At 40.1% G+C, this 17,050-nt stretch overlaps 1 protein-coding gene across 5 annotated transcripts in view; it reads right to left on the bottom strand.

The window, feature by feature from the left end:
* Positions 1-830: 830 nt before the first annotated feature.
* The window catches only part of LOC108157793, a 29,437-nt gene continuing 13,217 nt past the window's right edge, over positions 831-17,050 (bottom strand). For all 5 annotated transcript variants that reach the window (XM_017289987.2, XM_033389826.1, XM_017289988.2 and 2 more), the window contains exons 3-4: positions 2,975-3,032; positions 831-2,808 (exon numbers count right to left, since the gene is read on the bottom strand). In XM_017289987.2, the coding sequence (XP_017145476.1) occupies positions 2,666-2,808; positions 2,975-3,032 (201 nt within the window). In that variant the 3' untranslated portion in view covers positions 831-2,665. The remainder of the gene's footprint in view (positions 2,809-2,974; positions 3,033-17,050) is intronic.

Below are 17,050 nucleotides of genomic sequence, written 5' to 3'. Positions count from 1 at the left end.
GACTTAAACCTTTTGACATGTTCTGGGTTGCATTTAGTTGGATATTTATGGCAGACTTCCTTTTTACTCGCTGGCGCGACGCGTAATTGCGCGAAATCCTTTGCTGACACAAAACGTTCATTTCGCTTTCAATTTTACATCACGAATTTGTTTGTTAAGCCTCGCCCTAAGCTTGGGGACTCTACTCCGCTTTCCATTGGGGCAGTCGGGTCGATGCCACATCCGATACCCGACCACTTTTTCTGTTTGACACGACGATATGTAAAATGCGTGGCTTATCCGGATTACTCAACGCTGAGCGCACAACATTAGCACAACTCAGTGGTTGTCGCTTTTTTTTATTTTATATTTATTTTGTTGGGATAACAAAAATAGCATTGCAAAAGGTTAAATCCTGGGGGTGTGGAAAAAATTTATCGCAAAATGGAATTTTAATTTGTTTTACAAATGCATCATTTATCAAGGACAGAAAGATCAGTGATTTGGTCTAGATTTACTCATTTCTACTCCGATATAAACAAAATCTAACTATCAGCAACATTTATGAAAGTTTTCTCACAGAAATACAATGTTCCCCAAGTGTATGACGACGGCACATTAAATCCCTCAATTCAGAGAATGAAAGCCCTCCCGGAGAGACAAATATTTATGGCCCTGTTGAACTCTGAAATAATTCTCTCAGCCAAGGCCCTACTTAGCCATTACTCTTTTTGCTCTGCTCCAGTTTGTCAGAGACTTTCGCAAGAGTCCTTGCCAAGGAGCGGCATTGCACTTGAAAAATGAGCCTCATTTATTCAATTGTTTTGTACCGTGGAATGAAACGAAATGTATTCCTTTTTGTTTGTTTTATTGAAGTTTATTACTAAAAATTAAATGAAAATTTTATTGGAAATACATGTACCATATATAATACAATTATTATTAGTGTTGTAATTGCAATTGGAATAACCAGCATTTCTTGTAGCGTAGTGTGGGACTTGCAACGGAAAATCATTAATTTCGAGGTGAATGTCAAATGATATAATTGCATAAAATGTGGTCCAAGCGGACAAAATATTTGACACATTAATTGGCAAAATGTCAGAGACGATTTTCCTTTTTTAATACAATTAAATGGCAAATCCGATTTACCGATTTCATTAAGCATCGAATTTGTAATTTTTATGCAAATTATTCAACAGAATGGCGAGCTTTAAATACACAAGCTGCTTTGGTTTTGAGGAACTAACATTTAACAATCTTGTATGTGTATATTTGTTCTGTTTTGTTCACACTTTGTTTTTGTTTGCTTTTAATATAGTGGAAAGCCCTTAGATCTAGTCTCTATGTATGTTGTATATATCATATGCATTGTTTAAATATAGGTTTATAAGTATTTATCATTTAAAATGTTAGTATTATGTTAATTGTAAATAATTAAAAATGGAATCGCATAAGTGCTCTATAAGAAAATCGCATAGAACTTTCATCGTAATTCACTTTGGGTTCACTAAACTCTCTCGATACTTCTAAATAATTCTAGTAATTGGTTTTTTTTTACCTACGTTATTCCGAATTGTGTTACACTCGTCAATCTGCTAGAAACATCTCCTCTTTGGTTATCAATGGATTCCCTTTAGTATTACATTACTTTTAATATATAATTTAGAATTTCATGAACAGTGGAATGAAGATTTGCTCGATTTTCGTTTTTCGTTTTTCGTTTTCCGCTATGATAATTCGTATCACCTTAAAGTTACATACATTTGCATAGGTGCTAAATATTTTCCGTTTTAAGCGCCTATCATCTTCGGCCAGAAGGAACAACATATAATAGAGTATCCAGCAAATATTACTTGTACAAAGTACAAAGTCACAGACCCCAAAATAAACGCACTGTGACTTTGACATTTGCGTAATATTTGTGGATCTTTATAGAAATTATAAAGCATATACTTTACCACGATTTATTTCTACGTTACTTTCGTTCTTTGTTCTTGTTCTTAGGTTTAATGTATTTATTAATGTTTATGAACTGTGAAATTGTAATGCATTCAACGACGCTAATTATATGATATTTATATATTTAACGTCTCAATGTGATTGCATTTCTTTATGTACTTTTGACAGCTGGCATTTTTCTTACAGACAATACTGGTTTTCTTTCTCTCAACATTTTTTTGTTCATCTCTTGTTATATCTAATTAAATTTTGGCATTATGTTTTATAGTGAATACGATTTAGTTTAGGTTTGCATTTGCATTTTCTTCTATTTAATTCTTTAACATTTAGTTTTGTGGTTTCAAGAGTTTTATCATTGTTCTTTTTATTCAGATATTATGGTGCATTTTGGGAAGACAGTCAGAAATACAAAGCCGCAAAGTATTAACAGTAAATATATATTGCAACATATTCATATACATATTTAATTCGTTTTGGAATCGTATGAGTTTATAAGTCACATCAAAACAGGTTCGAATGGTTGAATTTTCATAGAAATTTTCTTCTTTATGTTTTGTTTAGTTGATTAGGTCCCGTTCACAGAATTTATTTTTCGTATGTTTGTTTTTGAAACTCAATATAAATGCTAAACTTTTGAATTTTATACATGTTCTTAGTTCAAAAATAAGTTCATAAATAAAAAATTAACAAATGATATTGTGAATCATCTGAACAATTGTTCAACCTAACGCCTCATGTTCCAGAGATCGACGGCTGTGGGCCAGATCGATAGGAAGGGCAGGGTCAACAAAATGACAGAGTAGGCCAAATGGGTGCCAGAATTACAGCCATCCTCGGTGCAGCAATATGTTTGGGTCTCCCAAATTTCTAGTCAACAAAGAAACAGGATAATAATACAAAATTAGCTGAGGTTTTGGCCAACAAAAATGGTTGACCACATTTAATTTGAATGCGGCTTTCAAATGAACGTTTCACAAATTATATTGTTCAACTAGCAGAATTAAATTGATCACTTCGGTTCACCCACACTCACCTTTCTCCACACACTCGGTGGCACAATCGCGAACGGTCGACAGCTCACTAACGTATTTCTGAAAAGAAGGTCAATGGAAAATATGTAAATTTCATACAAAACTGACATTTGAAATCGCATCCATAAAAGGTTAATTAAATACCAACAAAGTCCGGTTGATAGGAGTGTCTGTTGGTCAACATGGTCAAAACTGTGTGTTTGTTATTTTATAACCGGAAAATCGGACATGTATATGCGCGTTCATGTGAATAAATATGAAATTTGGTATTGATTTTTATCAATTAAATATGAATATTTTATTAACTGCCCTGGACCGCAAAATACTGTAGGGACAGGTAAGCAGCGTTGTGGTTTTTATGTACATAAATATAATTAATGGTAATACGAGACGTTTATCTTGTCTAGTTTGTAACGATATTACAAACAAAGTATTCGCATAATTATATATACATATCTTGAAATATATATCTTGGTGTATTTTTGAAGGTGTCTTTGAACGCTTTAAGCTTAAAATTCACAAACACCAGACATGTTTGCATACAATACTGACACACAGTTGAATATTTCTCTTAACTTTGTGATTTTATAATTAATTTTACACTTAATTTGTTGAGAGGAATTGCATTTTGTCACAAATTGAACGCAATTATCGTCACATTAAATAATTAATGATGGAGAATAAGCCATTTCAATCGTCAGTACTAACATTTTCGTTAAATGGCATATCACTTCGCTTGAAATCTCAAAACAGACAAATATATACAATATGCTGGCCTTAAGATAAAAATATAAAAGCCACAGACATTTGTAAACATTTTTATGAGCATAATATAAAACTTTGAAAACAAAACAACTTTCGGGGTGGTATCTTACCAAAAGACTTGTCATAAAAGAATGTTGGACGCCTCAATATGTGTCCTGGACTCGTAATTATAAGTAAACTATAAGTAAAGTACTTTGCTGACTCAAGCCGATTCCAATCAATACTAAAAACAGTCCTCAAACAAAACCCCACTAACGAAGTTGCCCCACTTTGATGTGGGGACAGAGCTTGTATAATTCCGTAAGAGTGCTCTAAAGGAATTATTTATTTCACTCAGGGATACCCAACATATGGGGGCCCCCATTGTGGGACACATTCGAAGTGTCATCAAGGATTTGTGTATTGTGTTCTAATCCAACTTTTGATGCTATTTTAACGACAGATTCGTGAGCTCACCTAGGAAGCTCCAAGGAGCTCTACTGCAAGGAAATACTCATAAAACACATCATACAACGACCCCGTAATGTACTTGCAACATCACCACCACCACTGTTCCCATACCGAAGTAAGCCCACACCCCATGAGCTGCACAAGCTGGTTTTTAGCATATATATACTCGACATTAAAGTTTATGGCAACATAAGAAAAGGACACTAAACACACAGATGACATGAAGATAGTAGTCGGCGGGTTGCCAGAGGGACATAAAGTGCTCCAGCACACACTCACTCGTGCGCCGGAACGCCCTATTATAAATCTTTTGTTAAACTCTCGACTAAATTGAAAAATGCGGCTCCCGTAAGTAGGCAACGCCAACGCCAACGCCTTACGGTCCATTAAGCAAATAATAAACCTGTTCAATAATTACCCAGCGTGTGTGCACTGAGTGTTATCCTCCAGCCACAGCTCGACAACAATGCACCTACACCTGCAACCAGGAAGTTGCAACCAGCAATACCTCTACCTACACATGTACGCCCCGGGAAAGGCACTGCAAAACACGTGTTCACAACACGAGGCAAAAGACAGGCAAGCAAGCAGTCTGCTGAGGCAGCTTATGGGGCACTCTAAGCCGCTTAATCGATTCGAGAGTCGAGAGGTGGCCGGAGCTACGGCAGGGGCTAGACAATGTGCAACAATCCGAGGCCACGAGCCAAGCCATTCCGCAGCACTTAACGACTTTGCGTGCTCATCGTCCGTTTGTTACTGCAACAGTTTCACGACACTTGCAGCTGGCCCCAGGATCAGGACCTGGGATCCAGGACAACCACAAGACTGCAGTAACCACCGCTAGAACATTGGCAGCTCATTGTTTATGTAACAGGTCCTGCAATAGCACCAAACCCATGCAACCCTCCCAGTTCTTACCAAATGTTGTCTTTTTAAAATGGAACGACACTTAGAATATTCCAGTGATACATGTTGGCTCCAAACATGCCCTACTCTGCGGATTCGTTGGCATTGTGCAGCCCTTATGCTCGGCGCTAAGTAACCCCACTGGTGCCCCAGGGGGCGGCGAAAGGGTAAGCTCATTATGTTATGTGATGCCACAAATTGCGTCTGCTTGTGCGGCAGGCGGGCTAAGTAATGCGGCTAATGTAGATAATGTGGGGATAATCACATGAGACAAACATTGGGGTGCCATAGAGCGGACATAGGAGCTATAGGCAGTGGTTTCCAGTATCTCTTTAAGGGTTGCAAGCCTCAAATATTTCTGAGTTACTCATCTGATTTACCACTGACATTTCAGTGAACTTCAGCAAACCTCTGTTCCAACGCTTTCTCTCTTCTATCTTTCGCTTCCCAAATTCAACTTTCTACAAGAGAAATCCTTCCTCACTTAGAGACCCGCCAACGATTTATGCATTTGGCCTAGTTCAAAAACGAAATGAGAAAAAGAAATGCCTGCCTTGCTGCCGTGAGGGCGTGGCTATGGTCTGTCGAGCGCGTCGAGCAAAATGCAGCTCGGCAAAATGCAGCCCGGCGTGTTATTTGGTTGTTAGGGCCAAAAGTTGTACCCAAAAGAAAACACGACACGAAAGCGTTGAGCAGAGCAATAATCTTGAGACTCCCAAGGAGCGGTGCCACAGCCAGTGTTGCTCTTGAAAATGTTTCGGCTGCCCCCTGTGTGCTACTTTTACTTAAGCTAGTTATATCATCACTGTTTAGTTCTGATTTGAGCCCAGTCCTCACTCAGGCAGCCAGCAACTGATGACGACGTTGATGATTTCAATTTTGCATGCAAGTGACGGCTAGCACAAAAAAAAAACCAAAAGATGTAACAGAAAACTGGTAATGACAGGAAAAGTACTGCAATTGCAAAAAGAGAACATGAACGGATAGACTTGGTGGTCGAACCTTTAGATACCCTAAACGATAAACCTTTCCAATGGTATCTTATGACATCTTTTATTTTCTGTAGTTGGAGGACTACTTTTTACCAAAATGGCATAATGGCGCGATTTGCCTTCTTCTCTGCAATACAAACATCTTCCCCAGAGCTTAGTACCTTCCTCCAAGGTATCCCAACTAGAAATAGAATGGTGGCAGTGAGTGCGGTAGGGCACTGGTGGAAAATGAACGGGCCACAACGTCATCAAAGCCATCAGTGGCAATGGCAACTTTGAATTGTGTGCGGCTGGTGGGGGAGGAGTGGCTGATGGCACGGACACAGGTTGCAGGCAGCATTCGCCTCATCATGGCAACGTCCTTAAGCCATTTATGAAATTTTCAAGCGTCTGTGGAGCAGCAGGAGGGTCGAGTCGGCGCCAGCTTAATCTTGAAGAGAAGAAGATGATTTGCTTAAAATACTTAGGCATGCTGCAAATCATGTGTGCTCCTTGTCTGTGTGTGTCTGTGGACTAATGGCGGCCTTTCCTTTTGCCTGCCCCGGAATGATGCACAATTTTTCACAATTTCACTGTAATAACTCAATTTGTCTGTAGCATGAAGCAGGATGCAAATTCTTGGGTATTCTATAAATATCTATCAACATTTTTAAGAAATTTACTAAAGTTAAAATGAGTAAAGGATTGTGCAATCCAAGCGAATCTACAAACTTTATTCAGAACTAGTACCGTAGCGTATGCTATGGCTGGAATTATTCATAATTATAGCCTTTGGTATTCAACCACTGCCATCCATTCCATTCCAAGTGCCGACCATTCAGATGTCCCCTCGTTAAAATTTATTCGCCAAGCTCAATAAATCCTTTCAGAAATGTGCCCCTGCCTTGGCCATCAGCGAAGCTGGTCACGAACTCAATTGTGGAATCCACTCAAATATTTTTGGAGGCGCCACAGTTGTGACATTAATTACGAAATCGTGACTTATCAAATGACAGGCGGCATCTGCAATGGTGGAATTCAATACGTCTCCCAAACAAATCAATTATTAATGTCTAAGGAAAACAATTCCATCAGGGAACACTTTAATTCAATTTCAAAATGAAATAATGCAAAAAAGTGTGAAAATTCCAATGCATTCAGCCATGTGTATGCGAAAGAAAAGTAAATGAGGTGCACTCAAAGCAAAATGAAATTGAGGCGTTTGCAAAATGATCAGGAAACAGGCTCAAGGAAAAGTGCAACGAGAAGCAGAAAATGCAAGGGAAACTTTTGAACAAGAAGAATGAACTCGGGAAGAACTTTTGCAAGCTTCATGAAACGATTTTGTCTCATTCCCCCACTCGTATGATTGTGCTAAGCATTGCCTTCAATTATTTAGGCAAAATGGTACCCAGGTGTTGTGACAGGCGTAAAGCCATCTCTTCCGTTCCCTCCACTTGGGCCTTGAGCTCTCGCTTCAGTTGCTCTATTCAATGGGCACAGAAAGGACGAGTATATAGTATAGTGTGTAGCCTGCCCCCACAGCCACTGTTGCAACTCCTGCCGCTCCATTATCAAAATGCAATTTCATCAATGCTGGCTTTGAGACCTCAAAAAATCCGACCAACAACAAAAAAAAAATGTAGAAAAATGTCTGAAATTTGATTTCCCTCTAAGAGTGAACGATGCACTCTCTCAGCTTTCAGCAAGAGCACCCAAATTCCCATTCCCCAAAATCCATCAGAATCCTCAGCCAAATCCCAGCCATCAGACAGGCCAGTCATGAGGCAGGCATCCAAGAGGCAGGCAGGCAACGGCAGCCAGCAGAGTCAAGATGCACAAAGCGAGCAGCCTGCAAACGCTTTTTGTGGGTGCAATTTGTTGTTACATGCAAACCATGCCATGCCATTCCCAACACCAACAACTTGACAGAGAGCAATTTTAAATAAAATGACGCTCCATCCACCGAAAATTCATACCGAAACACATATACATATATGTATGCATGCCTTTATGGGTATATATTTTTGTCCGCGGGGCGTATACGTAATGCAATAAACTGATTTAGCTACTGACTAACAACCAGGGCCAGTCGGGTTGAGGTTGAGGTTCATATAACACTTATCTGGATACCAGCCACAATCAAAAAGAGATTTGTTTAAATTTGATTTTGAGGTCGTCGTGTGTGTAGGTTAAAGTTCAACCAAAGGAGAGCTGGTGTTAGACAGAAATTGAAACCAACCTTTATCTGAAATTAATCTATAGGACTGCAGACTTTTTTTAAATTCAACTATCGAGAAGCAGACTATCGTGTAATGAAATTACAGTCGAATAAGACTAAGGCAGAGTTCTCAGCTTTAAGGCTTGTTCTAAAGTCACTCTTCCTCTTTTATTCGAAATAAGAGCCTTTTAGTAAGGACAGTCTTGACCATTGTCCCAGCACTCAACCTCTTAGAAGTATATTTTTATGAGGAAATATTTTTTGCACATTTTTTGCCTCTTTGCATATATTTTAAACAAAGCAAAAGTAATAAAAGTTAATTGCATACTCTTAGAAAATATGCAATATCATCGAAATATTTTTATGACCGACTTCTCAATGGACTGGCAATTTGATTTCAAGGAAATATAAGAAAGCAATTTTATAATAAGCCAACATGAGCCGTTCTGGAAAATAAGCATAAGACAGTACCAGAAAGGTTCGAAGCTGTCCAACATAATGTCACATAATCTGCCAAAGCCCAACTCAAAAGATGACGCCTCATTTTAGATGATATTCAATTGGTTAAGCGAATATAACCTTCATCATTGCCTGGTTTACCTTTTGGCCCAAGTCAAAGCTGTTGACCCACATCGCCCTTACCTTATAGACAAAAAAAAGGGCAAAACGCTGATGACTTGGCAATACAAAAGTGCCACAAGCAGCTGCTTAAGAACAACCCCAGCCGGAATGCAAATATCTTGTTAGGTTTTTCGTTTGGGCTGGCAAAACGATTTGTGTGACATGCAATAGGTTTTGCCTGAGTGCCGATATCTGTCAATGGCCAAAAAAATACAAATCTGGGCTAACGAAGGGGCAATAACAGCAGTTGCATTTGCGGCTATCTGCAGTACATAATGGTCACCATTGAACCGACAGAGTCGGTCACTTGCACGGACAATCGGAAGCCGGATGTATTGTCATTTATTTACAATGGCATCGCCAGGCGTGTGCGAAAAGCTGCGACTGGCCGGCACACTTATCTCACAGCCATTATGCCGATACTTGAATGCCTCCAGTGGTGTGGCATGTGGCAAACAATGGCAGCTGCAATTGCCACTGCAGAGGAAATACTAGAAGAGAACAGAGGAAGCACCGCCACACAGACAGCTGCTACAGAAAGCAAATATTGTACATAATCAAGTGCACAACCGATAAAAACTACAAAACTGTATAAGACACAGATAAGAAGGCTGCATTTCCCTTTTCCTTTTCCCGAAGTCCTTGCGGACACACTGAGACTGTATCTCCCCCTAAGCGATATCGATTGGGGAAACTTCCACAGCTTAGCGAGGCTAAATATGTATTGCAGCACGAATGAAAAGATAGATAAGTCGAGGCTTCATATATATTTTTAGAGCGAACGATTTAAAAGAAAATAAATAGTTTAGCAATCTGGTTTTGATCCAAGAACAAATGAGACTTCAGTCTCTTACTTTTGGTTTTGCCAAAGACTAATTTTATATCAGTACATATTGGAGTTTTGACCTATAAAGTTCCTGAGCTCAGCCTATTCTTGTCAACTGACATTTAAAACTTGAACTTGTGAATATATATTTTTAGTTTGAGAAAAATCAAACCAAGCATGGCCCAACTATCATGTTGTGGAATGATAAATCGAATTGCATGAAAGTGTTCTGACCTTATTTTAATTGCTTCTATACATTCTAGACATAAAGAAGACTACCACGTCCTTACATTTTCATTTATACTTTCAAAAATAGTTTAGCTTATTCTTATTTGCCATGAGTCTTGAAACATTTTACAAGTGGTCGTGTTCGACTAGATTCCGGGCCTGCTGATGACTGGCATCCCGTTCGAACGGCTGCATGGACGTTTCTTGTGCAGCTGCCGCTGGCGTCATGTCAACATGTAATTGACACCGAAAATAACAGTGTGGGGAAGCAGTGTAGTGTAGTATGCCCTCAAAGGATGTGCGAGTATGTGGTTCAGTCGGGGCAAGGGTAAGCCATTAGTGGATGCTACGGTCTCTTGTCAGAGTCAAACTGTGCAGTTGAGCTCATGATTCGAGAAACATGATGATGCATGACGCAATATTGCATGTTGATGGGGTCTCCAAACAGCGACAGTCCTGTGTGAATGACTGTAATGCAGGTCTGATGTCTTGGGTTACAGAGTGCCATTAGAAAAGCCAGAAAAATAGTTTCAATTATCTGATATATTTCAGGGAATATTGATTTTCATAGAAACTCATTTGCCAAATAGTTTTTCAGATTCTTTGTAAAATATTCATAGTTAACGATGAGCGAATTCAATAACGTTATTCAGTTTTGCCAAACTGCACGTCCTCCAAGTTTTGTCTACGTGAGCGAAAACGACAAACTTTGCTTGCATTAATTTGCGTTAATTCGGAACGATGCCGAAAGTTGAACGTATCGCCCAGACGGCACAGAGAGTCAGAGTCAGAGCCAGAGTCAGAGCCAGAGCAGAGACCAGGACCCAGCCACGCCACCTACTGTAATTAAATTTGATAAATGACGGCACTACGACCTCAGCCAAGGCCCCACCCACACCACCATCCACAGCCCCACCCCGTTGACTACCCACAACGATACAGCCTCCTGGCAGGCTGGCACGTAGCCAGCTGGCGAACGGCTTCTTGGAGAACTGCTCAAGTGTAAATGATCTGCGATTGCCTGGCATTCGATTGGATTGTGCTAATTTCATCGAGCTGTTGACGCACGGAGCACGTTGACAATTATGCGGAAGCCTACTCGGAACCCCTACAGCCTAATTTATGTCTGCCAATTTATCGTAGGCAACTGTACCTTCTTCTGCCTCCTGCCTCCGATCCGAACGAAACCTTTGGCAAATTAATTTGCAACAAAACTTGATTAATGTCGGGTGTTTATGCGGCATTCGGGGTCCGTTTTTCCGTCATGTGTTTGGAGTGGGGACATTTTTCCACATGAATACCGAAACGGAGAGGAATCGGTAATTAATTACTCACGGACCGCCGCAAAGTATGCCAAAAAACCAACCATGGACTGCGTATACGCCATGTGACCCAAAAGGCTTGAGAGCTCAGTGCGGGTTTCTGGGCTTGTCTGCTTGTGTTTGTGTGCTTTAATTACAGAGCATTTAAATTCGAAACAGATTTATGGGAGTTAATTGTTTTATAATTGCCGCATTAAATGCAAAACGACTGAACATTTCTCCGCCTTACCTATGTTAATATGCAAATAGCAAGGATTCAGATTGTTTCGAAAACTATTAATATTCAGATATAGTGCCCAAGTTGATGTTACATGATAGGTTTCCTGCTGATGCCATGTTATTGTTGGTAAATACATATGAGTATATGGGAATGACATCATTACGCCAATGAGAAATCCCGCAAATTTAGACATTAGTTCAGTCGAATTTACAATTATATTTCCATAATTAGGGGTGCATTACAAACGATTTTTTCCTAAAAACCATCGGTAAAATATGCATAGTGCAGGACCACAGTTTACTAAACCAAACATATTTGTACACGCATTGAAAATTCCCAATGGTAGATTAGCCCATAAATTCAGAGCTGACCAATACATAAATTGCATACAAAGGATATTTTCCAAAGTCAATATTGGTTTTCAGACCATGGTGATTTTGTGTTTACTTACCGGAGTGTTTCAGAATGTTTATTTTCAATAAAATTTAACTACAAATTCATGTGTTTGTTTGCTTATTTGATTCTGGGAGCATGAAATGTTTTGTTAATTTCCCTGGGGCTAGTTATTTATGTACGAAAGTGCCCTCACACTCATATCAGCACCTTTTGTTGACTGTTTAGCTTCATTTTTCAGGCGAAAATATTTACAAAAGTAAACTTATAGAAAAAGACTTTAGATGGGACACCCCAAGGGTCTCTGCTGCACCTATGGGCAATCAATCAATTATACAATCAATCAACCCCAAAAAGGACGAGGCTCATCATCCCATTCCTTGTCATCATCATGGGCGTATGAAATTCCCAAGTTTTTCCTTCAGACAGACTGATAAACGAAGGCACTGAGGGACTGAATGACTGATTGATTGTTGCTGCGTTGCATTAAGTGAAATTAAAGTGTTAATTTGACAATGGCCTTGTGCGATTGTTGGCAGTGTGGATGTGGATGGCAAAAGAAATTACCAAACAATTGGAAACTTTTTTCGGCTCGGGTCATGGCGGTTGCCCTTCGGAACATCTCAACCGTAACAAAGTGCAGAGTCACCCACATATACATAGATACACACGTACATGTGCGGCATACAGCCAGATGTGTGTTCAGGCGTTTTCCACTTTCGTGGCGGAACTTTCACGACAATTTTGTTTTAAGAAAATGTTCTAATGAAATTTCCGAGCAACTCTTGCAGGTATTTCGTTATTTATAGTTTTCGTTGTTTGGTTTTGTAACCTATTTTTCATTAGAGGCTAAAACTTTCCCACTGAATCACAGCAAAGTGGAGGAATCTCTTACCGCTAATTAATTTAGTTTGTTTCTTGGTTGGTTTTCGATTGACATGTGAGAGGAATATTTTATATGGAAATCACTTTGTTTTCCTATCCCTGATTCGGGGCCTGTCTCCCTTTTAATTGATTCAATTAAAAAAGTTTAAATTGTCATAGATTAACGGAAAAGTATGGCCCCAACAAGGCAGATCCCAGTCTGAAAAGTACGGCTATGGCCCCAACAAAGTGGATTTGGATGATAAATGTCGATCATTTGGGACGACGGCCTGGGACAAACACACAGAGAGAGTCTGGTGGAGAGAGTGACATTCGAGCGTTAAAATTAACGAGTGTCACAATTTACGTGTGTGATTTACGACATCAAATTTTCAACTCCAGCTGGCAACCATTTTGTTGGGTTTTCTTTTTTGCTGTCGCGTCCCGGCCACAAGGTCGAACATGGAACATGGAACATGGAACATGGAAAACCACTTTGTAATTACTATATAAAGGCATTTGTTTGCCGCACTTTTATTACTTCATCCTGTCGCTGTTATTGTTTGTCGTTTGTCAGAGAACCAAGCGTAAGTCCTGGTGTGCCGCTCGTCCTCGTTAAAATTAATTAACCCTGTACACATTTTTTCATTAACCAGAAATATGAAAGCATTCAAAGAATGGCCTCTCTAGCAGGTCTGTCCTTTGCATGATTAATGATGCGCTTTAAGGCTCAGAGATACATTTTCGAAAAGGTTCTGCCATTAACGAAGATATACTTATTTCTTTAAACTGTTTCCGGGAATGCCCCATAAGACTTTTTGAGCAAGAGAAAGTGGTTTCTCAGTAAAACATGCAGTCATAGCTGACATGTCAAAAGGTCCTTGATTTGGATTAGCCAATACTGCCCAACAGCAAGCCTAAGGCATTCCACATAAATGTATGTACACATTTAACATACGGCCACATTGCATGACATGGCCATAAAATATAGCAAATTGTGTGGCCATATTATCCCCCATATATTCAGGCTCTTGAATGCGGCAATTTATTGTAATTTGCCCAATTTATGTTGCACACTCTTTAGGTGCCATTCACATATACTACTCTGCATCAAGACACACACATTCAAACTTGTCGAATACGTGCTGGCATCTGCTAGGCATCACAAAGCTGCTTATGGCAGGGCCGTGAGGCACAAAAAAAGAGACAAAAGAACCGACATGACACTCAGAGTTTTGCCACGCAGTTGACACTCCAGCGATTCAGAATTCCAAATGCATTGCGCAAAATTTCATTTCATTTACAGTGAGAAAACTTCTGCAAAACTTACCCCTATAAATCAACCGCAGAGAATCGCTAAGTGTTCGCTCAAATGAGCTACCACTGTGCACACATACCATGTATTTGGTGTCTGCCATGGCACAGCAATGCTGTCAATTATTCTTGTTGCAGTTGCAAAGGCAAAGCAGCTTCCCGCACACTCGCACAAAGACAGACAATGGCATTGTGTGTCGCTGCCTCTATTCAAATTATCTGCTTCTAAGGGGTTTTTGTGTGCGCGTAAATCATTTCAAGTATGTGCCACACCTAAACACCCACACTCATCCTCGTACTCATACCATTTCCATGCTCATATTCATATTTATCTGGAGCTGCAGGGAAGGGGAAAATAAGAAGGCTGGAGCAGTATGAGCATTAATCATAGTGCTTTACTCTCAATCATCTCAACTTTTATGGCTCTACGAGAGTGGCTTCATTTGAGATGAGTTGCAATTTACTCAGCTCTCATATTTACTAGATGATGGCTCACTCAATCAACTGAAGAATCGACTAACATCAGCTGGTATGTGGCTGAAGAGGCTTCTATTTTTCAAACATTGTCCACAAAATAAGCAGTTATTCAACTGAACTCACATTCACCCACTATACCACATTATTTTCGTTGTTTTCCTCAGTTGTTCTATCTAAAAAGAATTTAGTTGCTCTTCTTGTTTTATAGTTTTTCCTCTGCATTTTTTCGTGTGCCTCTCCCTGTTTGGCTTTTCCTGCCTGGCATCTGCTTTTTTTTCCACGGCATTGCAATTCTATTATCTTGTACATTTCTTTTTACCATTTTCCAGCGCCAGCGCCTGCTCAGCATTTTCTGTATGGAACTGCAGTGGTAGCCGCTTAACTTTTGCAAGGTTCCTTTTTTCCTGGCTAAAATCTTTGAAATATTTTAATGTGTTTTGGCCAGATTTATGGAGAGTATCTCCTTCTACCACTCCAACTTCTATTTCCATCTTTCTCGCCTCCACTTAATACCATGCATTAGCAGTAGCCGCCTGCAAATAATGCGCTATTTTATATACTCCAATCTCTGCGGTTTGACTTTTGAGCCGACTAACGAGGGGCTGGAAAGCGGTTGGTTTGATCCGGTTGGGGGAGCTGGTGGTTAAAGGGCGTGGCAGGCGCTACCATTAAGTGGCTTTGGCTTGCAGCTGATAAATGATGCCAGTTGGTTTTTGGCCATAAACATTTCGGTGCCTGCTTTCGGGCCATACAATGAAATATGATAATCGCCAGCCTGGTTGAGGTCCATAAATCCTATCGACTGCATAAACAAGCCCAACAAAATGTAGTCCTTTAGCCGTTAACTACTGCTGTTAGAAAAGCAATCAACCTCAGAGATGGAATTGTGAGCACGAATATGAAATATTTGAAATGAATAGAGAAAGGGTAAGCGAAGAAAAGAGTCTTGAACTGAGAAAGATGAAATCCCAAGAGTCTCGTTTCAATAACTCATAATTTTGAGGTCAGTAAAAAACCAGGCACCTGCTTTCAGAAGCAGGATCCCATTTATGGCTGCCAAATGTTTAAAAATATTTTCTAAATAAATTGAGAACTCTAGAGTTATCCAACAGTGGATGTGTGACTCAAATAAACAGAACTATATACGCAAATTTTAATTTCAAAAGTTTCAAATTCCATTCCACTAAAATAATTATAATAATAATCAAATAGCAAAATTCCATTCTGACAATGGAAAACATTGCAAATTAATTTCGTTTTTACGCGGCGATTACATTAACCCACTCCACTCCGCAAATATAAATTGTAAATGTCCAAGTGAACAAATTCCCACTCGTCGGATGATGGATGATGGATGTTGGTGGAAAATACCAAATGAAATGATCGAAATGAACCATTTGGAGGAAGCGCAGCTTAACCGGAAGTATACAAATATTTCAGGGGCCCTCAGCCCTTGGTCCGAGGCATTAATAGCTCAAAGTGCTTGGGCGTCCACAGTGCAGTCCTTCAGGGAGGACACACGTAAGCACAAATTCCGCGCCATAAATCACGGATAAACAATTTTTGTTGTTGCTTTTGTACCTGCGCAGAGGAAAAACACAAAATACGTATAAACTTGAGCGAGAGCAGAGTTGCGTAACTGGTCAGGGGGCTGGCGGCTGGCGGCAGGCGACAGGGGCAGAAAAGACCCCAGAACGAGGTCAGGTCCGAAAAAGACAGAGCAGGAAAAAAACCAAATTCCTACGACACAAATCAACAGCAGCTAAATTGAACGTCAACATGACTTTGATTGTTTGCTGCAAGTGTGAGTGGCTCCGTAGTCGTATCCCTGGATGGATATCAGGCATCACTCGCCGAAAAGGCAAACAGACGGACCCACCAGTACCGGAGCCACTGCCGGAGCCACTCATCCACACACGTGCCGCACTATGCCACATGCAGCAGGCCAACCAGGAATGGGCCAGGCAGTTAGCCCAGTCAAACACATAGTTGGAATTTCTAGCCCACAATTCAAAAGCCAGCCAACAGCCACAACAATCCAAGTGCCCCCATTCTGCACCCCATCCAACTCCCCCTTGCACAACTATCAAAATTTGCTTCAAATGAATGCGAAACGCTGCTGCCATGCCATAGCCGTCGGCTTCAGTTGGCAGCTGTTTCCTTAAAGCAAAGACCAGATCCTTCAGCAGGACCAGACCAGACCCGACCAGAGCTAGACGGGGGCATATGAAATGCGAAAATATGCCAAAATGTCATTCACAAGCATGTGCAAAGTATGTCGTCTTCTGTTGAAAGACCCAAAAAACCATGGGATCTGAAAGGAATTGGCAGAGAAGAGGGACAGCAGATAGTGGAGGAATTATGGGAAAAGAGACACAACACCTTGGCAGGCAATAATTCATCAGAGATTCCATTCTGCCGTTTTAAAGTGTTTGCTCTTTGCCAGTGTTGAGTGCTTTTTGGGTTTGAACTAGTTCTTAAAATTTGAGGAATGTTAAAA

Source organism: Drosophila miranda, chromosome 2 (genome assembly GCF_003369915.1).
Source record: "Drosophila miranda strain MSH22 chromosome 2, D.miranda_PacBio2.1, whole genome shotgun sequence".
Taxonomy (NCBI): Eukaryota; Metazoa; Arthropoda; class Insecta; order Diptera; family Drosophilidae; genus Drosophila; species Drosophila miranda.
This window is presented reverse-complemented; position numbering and strand designations above follow the sequence as displayed.